Source organism: Dermacentor albipictus, chromosome 1 (genome assembly GCF_038994185.2).
Source record: "Dermacentor albipictus isolate Rhodes 1998 colony chromosome 1, USDA_Dalb.pri_finalv2, whole genome shotgun sequence".
NCBI classification, from domain to species: domain Eukaryota; kingdom Metazoa; phylum Arthropoda; class Arachnida; order Ixodida; family Ixodidae; genus Dermacentor; species Dermacentor albipictus.
Genome location: NC_091821.1, coordinates 232,346,348 through 232,362,666, shown reverse-complemented (window position 1 = coordinate 232,362,666; position 16,319 = coordinate 232,346,348). Strand labels below are relative to the sequence as shown.

Below are 16,319 nucleotides of genomic sequence, written 5' to 3'. Positions count from 1 at the left end.
CGTCACAAGCTGTCCGATGCTGACATAGGGGAACTGACGCACTAACTCGGTTGTTTTTGGCACTACAGAAAGAAAAGAAAAAGACGTTCTACACAGTTAGGTTTGCTTGTTGTTCGCGCGTGAGCTAAAGCACTAACTACTATAGCAAAAGAGCTGAGGAATGAGAATAAGCGCACACGTCAAGGAATGACCCCGCGATAGCCCTTCCGCCGCTCTCTTTTATGGCAATTCCTGAGAACATGCATGTCCAATGCGATTGATTTCTTGGGACATGATTTACAGGAAATGATCTAGATGGAGTGATTTTAGGAGAAAATATTGAAGTGAACTGAATGCAACCCATTGACTGAGGACGGACGGAGTTTTGTCAGAGCGACAAAAAGCTGGGAACATTGGTTGGAATTCATGGCACTGAAAGGCAGGCGTGCAAAACAAGAACATAAGAAGAACAGGAAAGACGTTTACACTTTGCTGCCCGTTCCTGTGTTCGTACGCCCACCTTCGCGTACCATGAGTTTTCTTTTAGTGTTCGGAAGCCTGAGATTTGTGGCGCACTTATTACTGGTTACCTTCTCCTATATACATGAGACAACCTTGTGGATTCGCTACATTCGCTATATAGCCTGCTCGCGCAGGGTATGTTTGTTAACGGTCATGCTTTAATTTCCAACGGTGCGGTGCTCATGGCCGTTTTATGAACGCTGAACTGCGGCCGTCTCGAAATTCTGACGAGGACCGGATGCGTCACGGTACACAAACTGTGCAATGGAAGGCGATCATATATGGTAACCTGACAACGAAAGTAATATATTTCTTCTTTCTGTCGCCACTGGCCGGGCTCATAAATGAAATTCAAATTTTTACGTCGTAGTTTCCCATCTGTAGTAAATATATTAAAAACAATAGCGACGTGAACACAAGCGCCATACATATCAATTTTAGGGCAGAAGAGCAAAGTCAACGAGCTGCTTTTTGCAAAGAGTTCGAGCAATACGGAATTAGTGATCCGTAATTCGGTTTTAGCGAGGATTGAAATAGTCTTGATGCACTATTTCAGACGTTTTTTGTCACTGACATTTTATTTACATTTCACAGAACCTTACTGCACTGCTGTGGAACTGCGTAATACAGAGTCCACAAATTAGCGCTTTAAGAAAAGTAAGTGGGCTCGGATCAGGCCACTGATATGATTACGTTTTCGAAGGGCTGCGCGGAAGGCGGCCTGCGGCAGCTGCCTCGCAAAGCCCCAATAGCACCACGAATAAGGCTTTCTTTGGTGACCAGGTCAAATGATTGACTCCATTGGTAAATGCAGTTTAACAGAACTCTCCACCCTCACAAATGTCGACACACCATCAACAGTGATGAAGAGGTTTGTATGTAGCACACGTCAAGTCTAGAGTGCCTTTGACGCCCAGCGAACAATCGAAAGGCGCCGTTGGGCACTCTTCTGTGTCATGTTACCGAAAAAAAAAAAGAGAACTAGCGCAAGCGCAGACTTGCTTGCAAAATAACAGTATAGATCTGTCTGTCGTCACTGTCCAATCGGCTATTCATCATTTTTTTTTCTCGAACCAGCTGCACACAATGCGCCACCGTCCGAGCCACAGAAACCAGACTCCGCTGTGCGCCGCTGTTTACGGCGTGTAGTATCGCTTCGGCCTTGCGCTTGACTTTATACAGCGGTACCAGAGTATGCGAGGAAGGATGCATTTAACTGCCGAGAGATTATGTTCTCGGCAATGTCTTTACCACATAATCACAGCGCACCAATTCAGGATGGATTTCTGCCCGCACAGGAGAAAGTGTGCATGCGCGTTCCGAGCGAACTCCTGTGGCGCAGCGCCTAAAATTTGCTGTGTGCCTGAAAAACGGCAGCGTAAATTCCTGAACTCGCTTTACCTGAACGATAAGCAAGTTTTTGTCTCAAAAGTCTCGAGGTGCCGAAGTAATCTTGATGGCGCAGCAGCAATCTCATGATTAAAATGCGCTAGTTCAGCGGTTACCAACAGGATAGGAAAAGACAGGGGGCACATACTATGAGAGTCCGGAAACACACATTACATTACTCCACAAGGCGAACTGCGGACGTACGACAGAAAATGTCATTTAGTGCGGCACTTTGCTTCCTGAAACAACGGTATTAATGATGCATAGAGACGACAGAGAGCACTGGAAACGTTAACTGGCCACTAAGTCCATTTAAAAGCGCCGGGTAAAATAGGCATTCGATAAAATCAAAATTTATCAGTATAAAGAAAGCATCCACAGTTTTCTGGCGCGCCTGAGTAGCCTACCTAGTAAAAAACAAGTGCGTTCTTACTCCTAGCGCTCTAGCACATTAGAGCCCACAGCATAGCTTTTGAAGGACTGTGTACTGTTTTACCGCAATGTTAAAGCGGTTTCGAGCAGCAAGTGAAACATGATGCGGGTGCACCAAAGCCAGACTTACCCTGGCTCGCTGGTAGCGGCAGCGGCGGCCTTGAGGAGCGCCGGCTTGCGGGCCTGCGGCCACGTGCCCCCAGGGCTGGGCAGTGGCGGCGTCAGGTCGCCCGGGAACGATGCGAGGGAGGACGAGGAACCGGCCGAAACGAGGCTGAAGCTGGAGCTTTCTGAAGGTCCCGGGAACACGAGTCCCTTCTGGAACACGGGTGGCGACGGGTGAAGGTAGCCCGAGAAGCCGGCTTTGGCATGTTCCTGCTCAGCCTGATACTGCACATAGCAGCTTGAGCTCTGGTACGACGGCGGTTCTGTCTTGTAGAACTCCTGGGAGGGGCCAGCCATCGGCTGCGGCGGCGGAGGTGGCGGCGTGAACGGTGGCCGATAGCTGGTCGACGCGTGAGGCTTAGGAGAGAAGCCGCCCACGGACACCTGGTAGGCCTCAGGGCTACCGGCCTCAGCCGGCAGCTCGGTGTCCGAGCGCAGCTCTTCGAACTTGAAGGAAAACACGCCGGAGTGTGTGATGTCCCGCCTGTACCTGGAAGCAAGGGGTTTTTGATGAAGAGTCTGGCTGGTGCAAAAGTGGCGCGCACAACCCACCTGGGCGAGTACGTCTCCTCGAAGCTGGGCAGGGCCGAGGGGTTTGCAGGTGAAATGCTCAAGGGAGTCAAAGGTGTCGGCTGCTCGGTGAGGGAAGGACTGCTGACCACCGGGAAGCCCGACTGGAACATCTCCTGGTAAGAGGAGACTTCTCTCACGGTGCTGCCGAATACCTCAGAAGGAATCTGCGCTCCCACTAAATCGAGACCGGGGAGCTTGAGCTCCTCGCTCAGCGATAACGATTCCTCGGCTGTGAACGAGGATGAGAGGTAGTCGGCGTGTAAGAGGCTGCTTGTGGAACTTAACGCCGCGCTCTGCAAACGAACAGCGGACGATCCAATGTGAGTCCGCCGGCAACGCAATGCGGCCCCCCCACCCCAACTCCGCACAGGCCGGGCTCAGTGCAGGCCTCGGCCGAGCCCGGCCCGTGCGCTTTTTTCCCGCGCTTGCAATGGGCGCTGCTCGAAAGCAACCCACGAAGCCAATGGCTCTGCCGCGAAACGCGCATGGGGAAGGCGAATTTGGTTGGAGAGTCTACGAGCAGCTCCCGGAAGCATTGCAGAGCGGCCGCTGCGGAGAAGAGGGCCAGTGGGCTCCCTTCTCCGCAGCGCTTCCAACATAGTACGGCACTTCATGGTACGCTCCACATGACTCTGGCAATAATGCGCGAGCACATACTTCAATATCGCAACTCAAGATCACACTGAACGCCGGTATGCATGCGCAGGAAGCACGAAATACAACTGCTTAATCACGCAGCTTACCCAATGCAAGTGATCCACAATCATACAAATCGCATTCAGCACATAAAAAAGTTGCATGAAATACGTCGAGAAACAAGGGAGAGCGAGCGAAATACACAAAGTATAATGGCGCGAGACCCCCCGCGTCGTCAGCCGTGCCTCCTCAACAGCTCAACAGCTAAGAGCTGGATGAAAACGAATGAACGGCTGGCAGGCGAATGTCGGACTGCGCGCGCGGCCAGTGGCCGAGTGGATACGTGGCAGTCGCGCGGGTCCGATCGCCGCCACCCCATGACTAGTGGTTCTGGAGCCTTACGTGAGCTCTGCGTACGAGACCGTGCCAGGCGCCTTGGATGCTAAGAGCCGCGTCCAATTCCATCCGCGGCAGTCTGTCTTCGCAATGAACACGAGTGCAGCCGTGGGTTGCATATAATCGGTCGCGTCAAGGATTACATGTCCAGTGGTGATGCGCGGTTCACAGGTGCCAGAGACAATGACGAGAGCATGTCATGACGAGGAAAGAGGGCTAGAAGGGAAGGGCGCGCGGTGGGGGAGAGCATGTCCACAGGCAAGGGCGCGAGCACAGCGAGCGATCCGCAAAAGGCTAGACGTGGTCAGGGCGAGCAGCAGCAGGTGCTGGGCGTGCACACGCCCGACTCTGTACGTCACGCGGAGACCAACGTCAACGGCGCCAATGGGGTGCCATCCGCCTCCCCCGGCACTTGCTTCCGTGGGGAGAGAGCGCTCCGTGTCCACTCAGCAGCGCGCTACGCACCCTCGCCGCATGCGCGCGAAATGACACTGACACGAGGTCGAGGCACTTCATCCTTAGGGATCGGGCCACGCGTCTCCTCGGCGTGTCATCTGCGCGCAGCCGCTGCTGCCGCAGGGCGAGCGCGTAGCGCCTTGGACGACTTCCGTCTCCCGTAGCGCGCGTCCGCATTAAACACGACAGACGCCGTTGTTGGTGGGTGTGGAACAGCGGTACACCAATGCAAATTACGCGTGTGACGCCGTAATGGTCAGCGGAAACAGTAATCAGAGGGAGAGCGGGACGGCGAGAACCGGCGCGTATACGCACACAGGTTCAACGGAAACATCCAAAGCTGGCTATCCAAGCTTGCTGAACCTTTTCCCGCTCGGCTGCGACCTCCGGATACCATTCCGCGCCATCTGATAGGTACACCCGGCGCGGCCGATCGCCCGCTCACTTCCTTTTGATCTGACTCTTTTGCGATTCCCCGAGAAGTGAGGGCATGCTTCGTGTACGCCCCTAGAGCGCCACGCCTATATGTTCCGCCGTCGAGGCAGGTCTCGAGTGGGGAGCGCCTATCTAAAGAGACACTCAGTCTTGTCGAGTGCTTCATGTTCACACGACCGAAGGCTTTTAGATGGTTTTAAGTGTGATGCAAGCGAGTCCAGAGCCAGCGTTCTCCCCTGAACCGCGAATGTTAGCGGCCACTTGGAGCAGCAATGAATGAGACAAGATATGAACACTGTCTGGAACAAAGCGCCCGCGGAAATCACACAGGAAAGCACTTCGAGATTTCCACCCTCCGTCGCCAAACCCGTTATTGTATGTGTCTGTCAATATGACACTGTTCCACGAGAGACGCCACAAGAAGCGATGGCTGGACACGATTTACAGTAAGTATTGACAGACAGCGCAGGTATTTTCGTGTAGATACGAACCGATATATGCGTGTATACGAACCCATGTGGCCAAAGTATACAAATCAACAGCTTCAAAGATTACTTTTGCTACCAGTAGATTGGTACATTGTGTCCAGAAGTAGGAGACATGCACAAACACTCAGCTTCAGTGCGCACTACGCTCTTTTATTAGAGAAAGAGATGAACCAAAAAGCAAGCCCATCCATGTAGTAGTATTATGCAAGCGCTACGTACGCAGCAACGCAGCAGGATGTGATAAGGGAGAAATAAATAAGGAAAAGACCGAGATTAACAGAATGAGGACAACTATCGGCGAACAGACTTAATATAATGCTTTAAGATTTTTTTGCAGAAACTATAGCAAAGAACCTCAAAAATATGTAGACGACGAAACGCATTGATGCTTCTTGGTACATTGTTCAGTTAGTTGCTAGCCTATGGTTAATGAGGAGGAGGAAAGAAAGAGAGAAGGCAGAGATGTTAACCGGAAATACGTCTGGTTAGCTACCCTACTCTGGGGGACGGGAAAGAGGGAATATAAAGATGATAAAGAGAGAGGGAGGTGGGGGGGGGGGGCAGGAAAGACGCGATGGGCTCGCGCACGCGGAGGGCCTGAGCAAGTCACAGGCGTTCACATAGGCCAATCGCCCTCGTTAAAAAACCTGAACAGAATCATTAACTCGACCATCGGCATTTCAGAGCATGAACGTGAAATTTTCGGTCGATGGCTCCCGGGTAACTTAAGGGAAAGAGACACGACCGATACAAACAACGTCCGGTCTATACGTGTACTCTCAGCTTGCGGACAGAGGGATCCACCGTACGCAGCATGAAGGCCTGTCGGAACAGACGTGCACGCATAAAACATGGCTCCGGAATCTTGAAAATGTTTGTGCATTCTGGCTTCGGCAAACTTGAGTGAAGTGTATTCGTTATTTTCCCGTCTCATCAGAATTTCAATTGGTTTTGGTGTTTGCGGTTGAGATGATGTTATAGGCCGCCCAAGCATGACGAGCTGGGTCGAAAATGACTCCACCACAAAAGTGACTTATCAAAACAACACAAAAGTGACTTATCAAGCTCCCAGCAAACCGATGTCACGCAGAACTGCAAGCGCAAGACGCCGAACTTTTAGCTGCCTCGAGCCTTTTTCCAACGTGTATCCATTACCTTTTAGTATTTCATCTGTGCTCCCGTTTGGTATATATTTGAGCTCTGCACTGCAAGTGAATTTTTCGTTATGGCAGTCGTGGCTCCTGCGTCATTGATAAGTGCCAAAAAAAAGAAAGAAAAAAGGAATGCCAATTACAGGGTGAACAAACCGAGCAAACAGAGGACTCCTGCTAAGAGTGGCACGCGAATCTCTGCTTGAGTCTGCGGATTAATGAAATCGTAGGCGCTGCACGACGCGACACCATTTCCGTCTTAAACGCGCATTTAACTGTACAGGTCTACACGAAGTTGTAAAGTGTGCACACCTGGACGCTGTTCTCAATGTCCTCCTTTGCCCCCTGCTTCGATTGACGGACGTGAGCGCTGCAATGTGCCAGCTAAGAACGCGGCGCTGATTGCAGCAAAGCCATCTCCTATCTGCGCTGCAATTTCGGTGCCACATGGGAATGCGCTGATAAGCTGGTACGGCTATGGCACTCAAATGAATGCAGGCCACCCTCACATGACAACTCATTACGCCTGTGTATGGTTGAACACCAGCAAGGTGTGTGACAGGGCGAGTGTTTATGCTTTCTCTCAGTATATATATATATATATATATATATATATATATATATATATATATATATATATATATATATGTGTGTGTGTGTGTGAGAGTGTGTGTGTTAGTCGGCTTTAATAATAAGTTTGAGGTAAGCGCGTGTGTCCGTTTCTACCGTCAATCCAGTGTCTGCTGGTGCGCTGTTTTCTACGGTGAACATCAGCGGTCGATCGTTTTCATTAAGGATAAAATTTAGTCCACTTAACCTGTTCGTCCTAATACGGAAGACCCATTGTACGGTAACAGATCAAATGTAGGCAACTGACACCAATAGCACGCGACACGACGATAATGTTAATGAGTTTATTTTGATGAGAGCAATAAACGTAGCAAGCAAGCTAGAAACCATGCAACAACATGGTAAACGTTCCTTGGCCCTCACTGAATGATATTTAAACAGGAATTTTGCGTCTAAAACCCCAACGGCTCGAAACTGTTCGATTCGGTAAACTGTTGCCTTTATTGATCGAGGGAATTGAACCGTCATGCCCATGCGCTTTTACACTCACAGAGGCAAAGTGGGAGATTGCTTAACCGTCTGCAAATGATTTCCAGCTTTACACAAGTTGCACTGAACAAATACAGGGTCTCATTAAGGCTTGATAATGACAAATCGAGCTGAGCAAGCCTTTCCCAGGTCTTCATAATTCTTCAAGTTTGGCCGTAAAAACTCTGCTATCGTTTACTATCTCCTAATGTCTACTCTTAAAGGGTAAGGCAACAACTAAACGTTACTGCATTGTTAGCCTTCGTGGTCTTTCGTACGCGCTCGACGTGTTCCATTATGTGGATCTCCCAACGCCACGTCGCATTTGTAGCAGCAGAACGCATTAAATGGAACGCTGCATGGTTGTAACGTCGTAAGAAAATTTGATGGGAATACGCGTAAGAAAGATAAGCTATATTAAGAATACTACCTCTTCTGAAACAATCCCGTATTTGAAATCCTTCTGAAACAATGTACAAATAACCAAACAACCTTAATACGGCCAACGCTGACGGCAATGTTTGCATGTTCGTCAAACAGGTTACCCAGGCTGAACACGAGCAATATGCAGGAAATGCTTGAGATTCAACGCTTCGAGTTTCAGTCCGATTATTTCGGATGTCACTATACCTGTGCTTATCTACGAGAACCCTGCTTCTTACTTTTCGTTTCTTTGTTTTTTCTTTGCCCCAGTGCATTGGCTAGGTGTTCTCACATCCACTGTGATGTCGTCATACAAGTTCATGTACGCGGCTTTCATTCAGCACTGGTTAATACAGTACTGTCATGTCTACTGATCTTAATGGATCACCAACGAGCCCAAATAGCCACATTAATGGTTAATTCTCATTTATCACTTGCCTACAATGACGCGTAAAAAGTGCGCAGACCAACTTCCACGCCGGAGTTTTTGCACTAGGGTGGTTGCTTGAGCTAGTTGGTAATTCATGATCAAAAATAACGTACAGCGCGAACGACAAGGACAAGCGCTCTGTATGTCGTCTTCGCAGTCCTTGTCTTCCGCGCTGTACGTTATTTTTGATCGGGAGTTTTTGCGCTGCACAGAGTCGAGGGCAGCAGATAATTAGATGAAGTAATGATATTAGAAAGTTTTAGGTTCTAGGTGGTACGGTTAAAGCAGAACTGGGGCGAACGAGCTCCTTTGTATGTGTCTTGTAGTTAACTTAATTAGACTGAGGACAATGGTCAGTACGCATATTCGCGTAAGCAATGATGCCTCTTTTGAGATCTAGCCTTATTTGGTGTTCATGGTGTTGAAAGTCATCCTGTGCTGTGATTGTGTGCGTGTGTGTCTCTCTATCTTATCTCTCTTCCTCTCCCCCATCTCCCCCAATGACGAACGGTCCTTACGATTGGAAAGCTTTGTGGATGCGGTACAAGTTTTGACCGCGAGGAACGTCGCGACGCGCAAACGGCCATGCTGTGCTGCTTTGGTCATGCATGGAAGGCTCCTGACCACAACGAGCCGTGGGCGATGGATTAAGAAGTTTGGCTGATAGAGTATCCAGTGAAACTGGCCATTAATTCACGCTGGCGAAGGCCATGGCTTTCAACCGTGTACAGTCCCTTTGAATGCGGTGAAAACACCGCCCGACGCGGGAGATGTGACAATCATGAGTAAAGCGATGGGTGACATCAGCTGGGTCCCTCAAGGTGAAGGGCCCAGCTGGTCATACACGCGGAGCATGGGGCACGAGGAAAGCTAAAAAAAATAGCGCGTAGGTTGCCTCTGCTCAGGCGTGACCTGCAGTACAGCAGGTAACTCAGTGCGTGAGTAGGCAGTCCCAGTACAGGCACACCGAACAGCGTTGTCACGTTTCCCTTTCCTACGCTGGTGACAGTTGTAATCCAAGACGACAGCCTATAGTCGCGAATATGCGCGTCCGTCAAAGTCACAGTGCGGCGCACTGCGACACATCAGATCACGATGGTAGGCAGCCTCGGCTGTCATAATAATAATAATAATAATAATAATAATAATAATAATAATAATAATAATAATAATAATAATAATAATAATAATAATAATAATAATAATAATAATAATAATAATAATAATAATAATAATAATAATAATAATAATAATAATAATAATAATAATAAAGCTGCTGCTGCTGATCTGAAAGCACACAAAGCAGAGCCAGATTAAGACGCTTCTCGCACCAGTGTAGAATGGTTTTGTGGCTGCCAATGAATCTATCCTATTCTGTACACGCGCATTAGAATGACGTCACTCAATTTGAGGGGCGTTTGCAAAAGTGTGTGAACCTAACGATATTGCGCTTAACAGATCGCCAGAGCGAATGCTTCAACTTGCGTCTCTCAAGGGGAAAGGCGAAGTTCCAAGCAATGCACGAAGTTCGTTCGCCGGCCAAAATTTTCCACGAAGGGGAACTCTACGGCCATAGAGATTTTGTGCGTGTAGTCGATCTTTATCACATTTCATCGCATTTACCGCGACTCCGAGTCACAATGAAATACGCCCGCCTGCTGCTTAGCGCGTGCATCTATCTTGCATACTTTCGTAACTGTCGACTGCTCCGTTTCGTCGTAATACGGTGAATTTCAACTTTATCTTGCAATTCATGTGTGCGATATCCACAGTCGGCTATAAGACTGTCTTGCAACGCCAGAAGGGAAATGCCGTTGGCGCGCTTTGACAAAGACTGACCGCTTGCTTGAAGCCTGTCAGCGAGTGTTTGGCAGGACCAACTCGAGCGGTCCTGATTCCCAAGTAGCGCTCGGTTCAAAGAACTGTTATATATATTCCTCTCTACTCTCCGAGAACTCATGTTTAACGTCTGATTGGCAGAACGATTATTTGGTTAACGAGGAATGAAATTGTTCTCTGACCCGAGACGAGGAACGTGCGCGCTCACGTTCACGTTTAGACGTCTTCAAGGTTGCAAACCGAGTTATATGCGCGCCGCAGTTGGCGCGGATCATGCTTCGGCGAGTAGGTAGGTAAACAACCTCGGCTACAAGGACCATATGCGCAAGCACGTGATGTGTATAGTCGCTTCTCGCTTCTGCGACGACGCTCGCTAAATGCCACGAAAATGAGCGTTTGACGGACGTGCAAATATTTACCACGCCCGTCGAAAACGCATAACCACGTGAAAGGAGCCACAATTGAGCTATCAATCACAAGAAGGATACGAGTTGAGCGGTGGGAGCAATCCGAGGGAGTTAAGAGAAAGCGAGAGGGGGGAAGGGGAGTGATGAAAGCTGTTGTGAGTGGGTGGCGACAAATTCTAATTTCCCTGACGCATTAGCTGAGCGTCACCTGCGTGCAACACAGGCTCTTGGTATGTGCTTCCCCCTGCCGGCTTTGGCGAGCCCCGAGCTACGAGATCGCGTTCTCGTGCAGCTGGGCGAGTCTAAATAAGGCAAGTGTTTCGTCGCATGTATCGCCTTGGGAATCTTTTGCCACGAAAACGTTGCTTGTGTGGAGCTGTTTAATACAGCGTCGTGCCGAAGTGCACGCAGGCTATAGCGACCATGCTTTGCATTCGCGAACCTCTTATGCGACGATGCAGTGCCACGCTGAATATTATTTCCACACGCGGTATAACCCAGTCTCGAATAAGACATCTGCCGTGTTTATGGGTGCGCATTATCTTGTCAAGCCCGCATCGCCCTATTCGAAAGAGAGAGAGAGAGAGAGAGAGAGAGAGAGAGAGGCAAGCTACGAGAAATGAGAAGCTGGGTACCATCTGTTCTACCCCCGGTGCTCTCATCAGTCTCAGCCGCGTCTTGCCTCTCAACCGCCTTGAAAAGAAAACTGCCTCTGCGAGCCAATCACAAACCGGCGTACAGGTTACGTAGGGTGGTGAAGCAGCCACTCGCCGGGAGCAAACAATGTTGCGCCAACGTGGGACGGTGCTGGTAGAAAAAAAAAATAAAAAGAAAAATGAAGTTAGTTTCTTTTGCATTTCGAACGGCGCAGTCTCCGAGGGCGGCTTGCTCTAGAGCGCGGGGCCGGCTGTCTCGGGGGTGTAACTCAGCGGCTCAACGAAATGGAGGGAGGGAGAGATGAAACGGCAGCCTCCACCCCTACTGCTCGAGAGTGGGCTTCGAGAACACTCCTACTTCCCTGAGAGTGGACCTTCGCGGATGCACGGGCGCGGGCACCTCCTGCCTTCCCGGTGGCCTCTGTGGAGACGTTTTGCAAACCGCCGACGACAACGAGGCGGTTGTCGTCACATCTTTGATCCCTCTATCGTTAACATCCAGCTTTGGCGGGAGCTCAAACGGTACTGGCTCTCACGCCCGGTTATAGTTATTTTCCACGCTGCTTGAAGGCAGTAAGTGCAGGAATGCGAAGCCGCACCCGAAATGAACATTCAGTCGTCAACAATGAGCCGTCCTAACGCGCATTCGTGAGCGATTGGTTTTCTAAAATCTTACTGCGGGGGCCCCAACCAAATAATGCAGTGTGCGCGTTGCAATGTAGCGATAGGTGACACTCTCCAGAAGATAAACAAGTAATTTTCGTGAGTTTAAGATCATTGCCACTCACAGCTTTTCGCGCAGCATCGTGATGCGTTGAACTGAAGTTAATGAGTGTTAACTGATACAGGTCGTTGTAGCAGACGTCAGTGAACTTTGACTGATCAGGTGCAAACATTCCTGGTAAGTTTTATGGAGTATATAATGGTGCATATACCGCGTCCGCATCGGCTATCTGGTCATGATAGGCGTAATAAGGCAAAATTATCGTTGAACTCGACAAGTCACGAGGAAAAGAATTAAGGCACAGACCCCGTGCCAATTCAAATAAAACAGATCATCAGATGCGCTTTTCTAAGTCTTTTTGTTCGAGTTCAACTATAAATTATTAGTTTGTAGGCATGAGTGGAATTAGCTTGCTCGTTAAAACTGTTGAGCTGTTTAATACTCGGCGTTATCTATTAATGCAAGCGCCTCTAAAAAATTTAGGGCGCAACTTTGTTTTTAATTAAATAATGACGAGCGCCTGTCCGTTAGACTAAAGCGAGTCGACAAAAAAAAAAAAAAGTCCATACGGCCTAATATACGGTTAGGCAACGAGGCTGCAACCCGCCGCGGTTGCTTAGTGGCTGTATGGTGTTGGGCTGCTAAGCACGAGGTCGCGGAATCGAATCCCGGCTATGGTGGCCGCATTTCTATGGGGGTGGAATGCGAAAACACTCGTGTACTTAGATTTAGGTGCACGCTAAAGAACCCCACGTGGTCCAAATTATTCCGGAGCACCCCACTACAGCGTGCCTCATAATCAGATCGTGATTTTGGCACGTAAAACCTTTGCATGCCATTCTGAATATTACACTCTCAAAAAACGTTTACACCCTCTGAGTTGTATTTTGTACCCAAACAATAATCGTCATGTGTCTTACCCGCATTTCCTTTCTTTAACGCTGCGAGCCCGGTATAGTCACGAACGGCTTGAGCGTTATCAGCTTGACACAGCATTCTCGACAGGAAAGTAGTGAGCGCCGAGTTTTTAAGAGAGGAAACGCAAGCAAGGCAGATGACAATTATTGTTTCGAGACAAGATAAGCCCGAAAGGGTGTAAACTTTTTTAGGGTGTACTCTTAAAAACGTTTACACCCTTTGGGTGGTATCTTGTCCCACAACGATAATCGTCATGTCTTGTCCGCATTTCCTTTCTTAAACGCTGCGAGCCAGGTACTTCCCAGTCACGAACGGCATGCGCGTTATCAGCATGACAGAGCATTCTTGCCAGGAAAGTAACGAGCGCAGCGTTTTGAAGAAAGGAAACGCAAGCAAGGCAGATGACGATTATCGTTGTGGGACAACTATGCACTCCGAAGGGTGCAACTCTTTTAAGAGTGTATGGACTATTACGCGCTGTTGAAGCGCAAGAAAGGACTGCGCACATTTAGCCTGTGGTCGAATGCAGGGTTGCGACCCACGTGTCCCGTCTTCGGCAACAAGTGTCTTTTGTTTATCGCTTGTCGTCACCAACACGATCGTCCGTTGTCCGAGTGCTCGGAGTTCTGCAGCACTCAGCGTGACAAAAATGGACGTAGAATGAAGCGTAGATAAGGTGAACCACGCTCGTAAGCGACTCCGCCGCAAGAAAGGGGAGAGGGTAAATTGTGAAGCGGAGGCGGGTGTCGGCAGGGCGGCGATTAGCGGAGCGCTCCGTGCGACCTCGAGTGGCGGGCGGACTCCATGGCGAGCGCTCGCGGCGTGATGCAAGTGGACGCGTTCGAGCAGGCACGGCCGCCCGCTGGCTGCACGCGTGACACCTCTCGCTCTGCACTCGTGCGCGGCACGCTTATCTGTTGACGTTCTGGGAATGGAATTTCTCACTTCAGCTCAACTTATCGTCGCCGCGGCAACGTAAACATTCGATAGCCATGCGCTTCTTTTAGAACGATAGTGAAACCTCTGATGTCCGAAGCGATGTGAACCCACCTGCGTAGTCGGCGGCCGCACCCTCTCCAGTCCCGGCTCCCTATTCTTATTCCTGAGCGCATTTTAATGGAGATAAGCAGCGCGAGGCGTCCGCGAGGACGACCTTCCAGCGCAAACGTAGAGACTACCTCTCAGGGCTCGCGCAGCCTAGCGAGGAAATGGGAACGGATAAATGGAGGAGAGGGCACTCCTCCTTCACCGAGGCACCAGGATGTCAAACAAATTTCGATTGCGACAACTGCCGTCGCAAGCATATACAAAGCCACGCTCGAGTGCAAGGCGATGTCTGGCCGAACGCTGAGGCTGGTAAACATCCTGTGCATGTCTTACCTGACCTGCTGGGGTAGAAAGACTCTGAAATCGCGACCCGGGGTGGTCGCCTCAAGCAGATACGCAAATTACAATCGGCGTATTGCTTTGAAACGAGAGCCATTCACAAGTCGGTTCTACCGTAAGCCTCCCACGTGCCTCCGGAAGAACCTTTGGCGAGGCCCATGTCGGTATATGTTGTAGTCATAGAGCTCTTTGATCATCGCAGCATACATGGCTGCGAAACGCTCTCCGAAATCTGCACAATGAGTGTGGTGTTACATTTGGAGCCACAAGACTTAAATGTGTCATCTATGACTGACTGAGACACCAGCGGCGACACGTACTATATGTAAGACATGGTGGAAGCCCCCTTTCTCCAAAGGGATAATCTTTCGCTCTTTTCTGTTGACAGGGTACGTAAAATTTTAATGCACCATCTACGGCAGACTAAGATAGCGGCTTTAAGACGCAGTGGAAGCCCCCTCCTTCCGAAGGAATAAACCACTTTCTCTTTCGGTGCGCACATGCATACTTTTTAGATTCGGAGGGAAAGGTAGACGGGGCAAAGAAAGGGGGATGGCAGGGAGGCTAACCAGAACATATAATACGGTTTGCTACCCCATATTATAGCATGGGGAACGGGAGTTAGAAAAATAAGTATGAGGGGGAGAGAGGCAGTGGCGATCTCACAACAGATGCAGACATGCGAAAACGTCGTAACAAAGAAAAGGTTTGGCGTGTAGTTCAGGAACTGTTATGGTCAAACATTCTGTCATGCTATGTATCACGACACACCTACAGCAAATGTATTCCGAATAGACACGATCAAGGCTCTAATTTTACAAGTTCCGCTTCCTCGACCACCGCCATTGCCACCGCGTTCGGCGGGCGCGGATATCGGATATCGCTTTTGTACGTTTCTACGTGCATTGTAACAATCTCAAAGATAGACATACAAAGAGACAACTACGATGGTGCCAGCGATGGCGAAAAACAGTTTCACCATTAGGGCACATTCACACCGGCGACTTGAGGAGGTCGCGCGACCATTTGCGACTCGCAATCAAAAAGCGATCGAAGGCGACTGATGTTCACACCGGCAAGCCCGGCTGAGCGCGACCCGCAAGTCGCAATCCCGGAGATTATCGTTCTCAGCGAGAACTCTCGGAATCTACGCGGAATTTGAATGCGACGCCGGAGGAGGCCGGATGTAGACACACGAAAGATCACTTCCGGTGCGCCGCTGATTGGTTTATCAGTTTTGCGACCATGGTCGCGCGACTGAAAAATCGCGCAGAGAGCGACTCGACCAAAATGGTCGCTTTTCGAGAAAGGCGACCGTTTGCGACCATTTGCAACTGGTCGCAAAGCGACCAACTTGGTCGCGCGACCTCCTCAAGTCGCCGGTGTGAATGTGCCTTTACTAAAAGTCAGAGGGGCATTGGGCTCACCTATAGCTATGCATGACTCCAGATGTGCGCATTCATGGCGGTAGATAAGAAGAAAGAGCTGCAATTTTTCAAATGCCAAAAAATGCTTATCAAAGTTCGTCAACAAATGTGGCATAACATCTATTATACACCCTGAGAAACTTGTTCAGCTCAAAAACGCGTACTATGGAGACTTGGCTGGCAGGTCCAGAGAGCGGAAATTAGAGAGCGGTATCAAAACTAAATCGCTCCCCAGCCCACACTGGCTAGCCATAATTACCAACGGGCAATGGAACCCAATATGTCAAAACTGCACAAATCAAACATTGGCTACCCAAAATCACATTCTTTGGGGGTGCGAGGGCTTACCCCCCTCCCAGGTCGCTCCTGCCAGCTCCCTCACAACAGAC

At 49.6% G+C, this 16,319-nt stretch overlaps 1 protein-coding gene across 1 annotated transcript in view; it reads right to left on the bottom strand.

Annotated features, from left to right (window-relative positions):
- Hr38 (Hormone receptor-like in 38) overlaps nucleotides 1-16,319 on the bottom strand; it is a 37,494-nt gene that overhangs the window by 9,088 nt on the left and 12,087 nt on the right. Inside the window, exons 3-4 of the mRNA XM_065425846.1 lie at nucleotides 3,040-3,353; nucleotides 2,453-2,977 (exon numbers count right to left, since the gene is read on the bottom strand). Coding sequence (XP_065281918.1) covers nucleotides 2,453-2,977; nucleotides 3,040-3,353 — 839 coding nt within the window. The remainder of the gene's footprint in view (nucleotides 1-2,452; nucleotides 2,978-3,039; nucleotides 3,354-16,319) is intronic.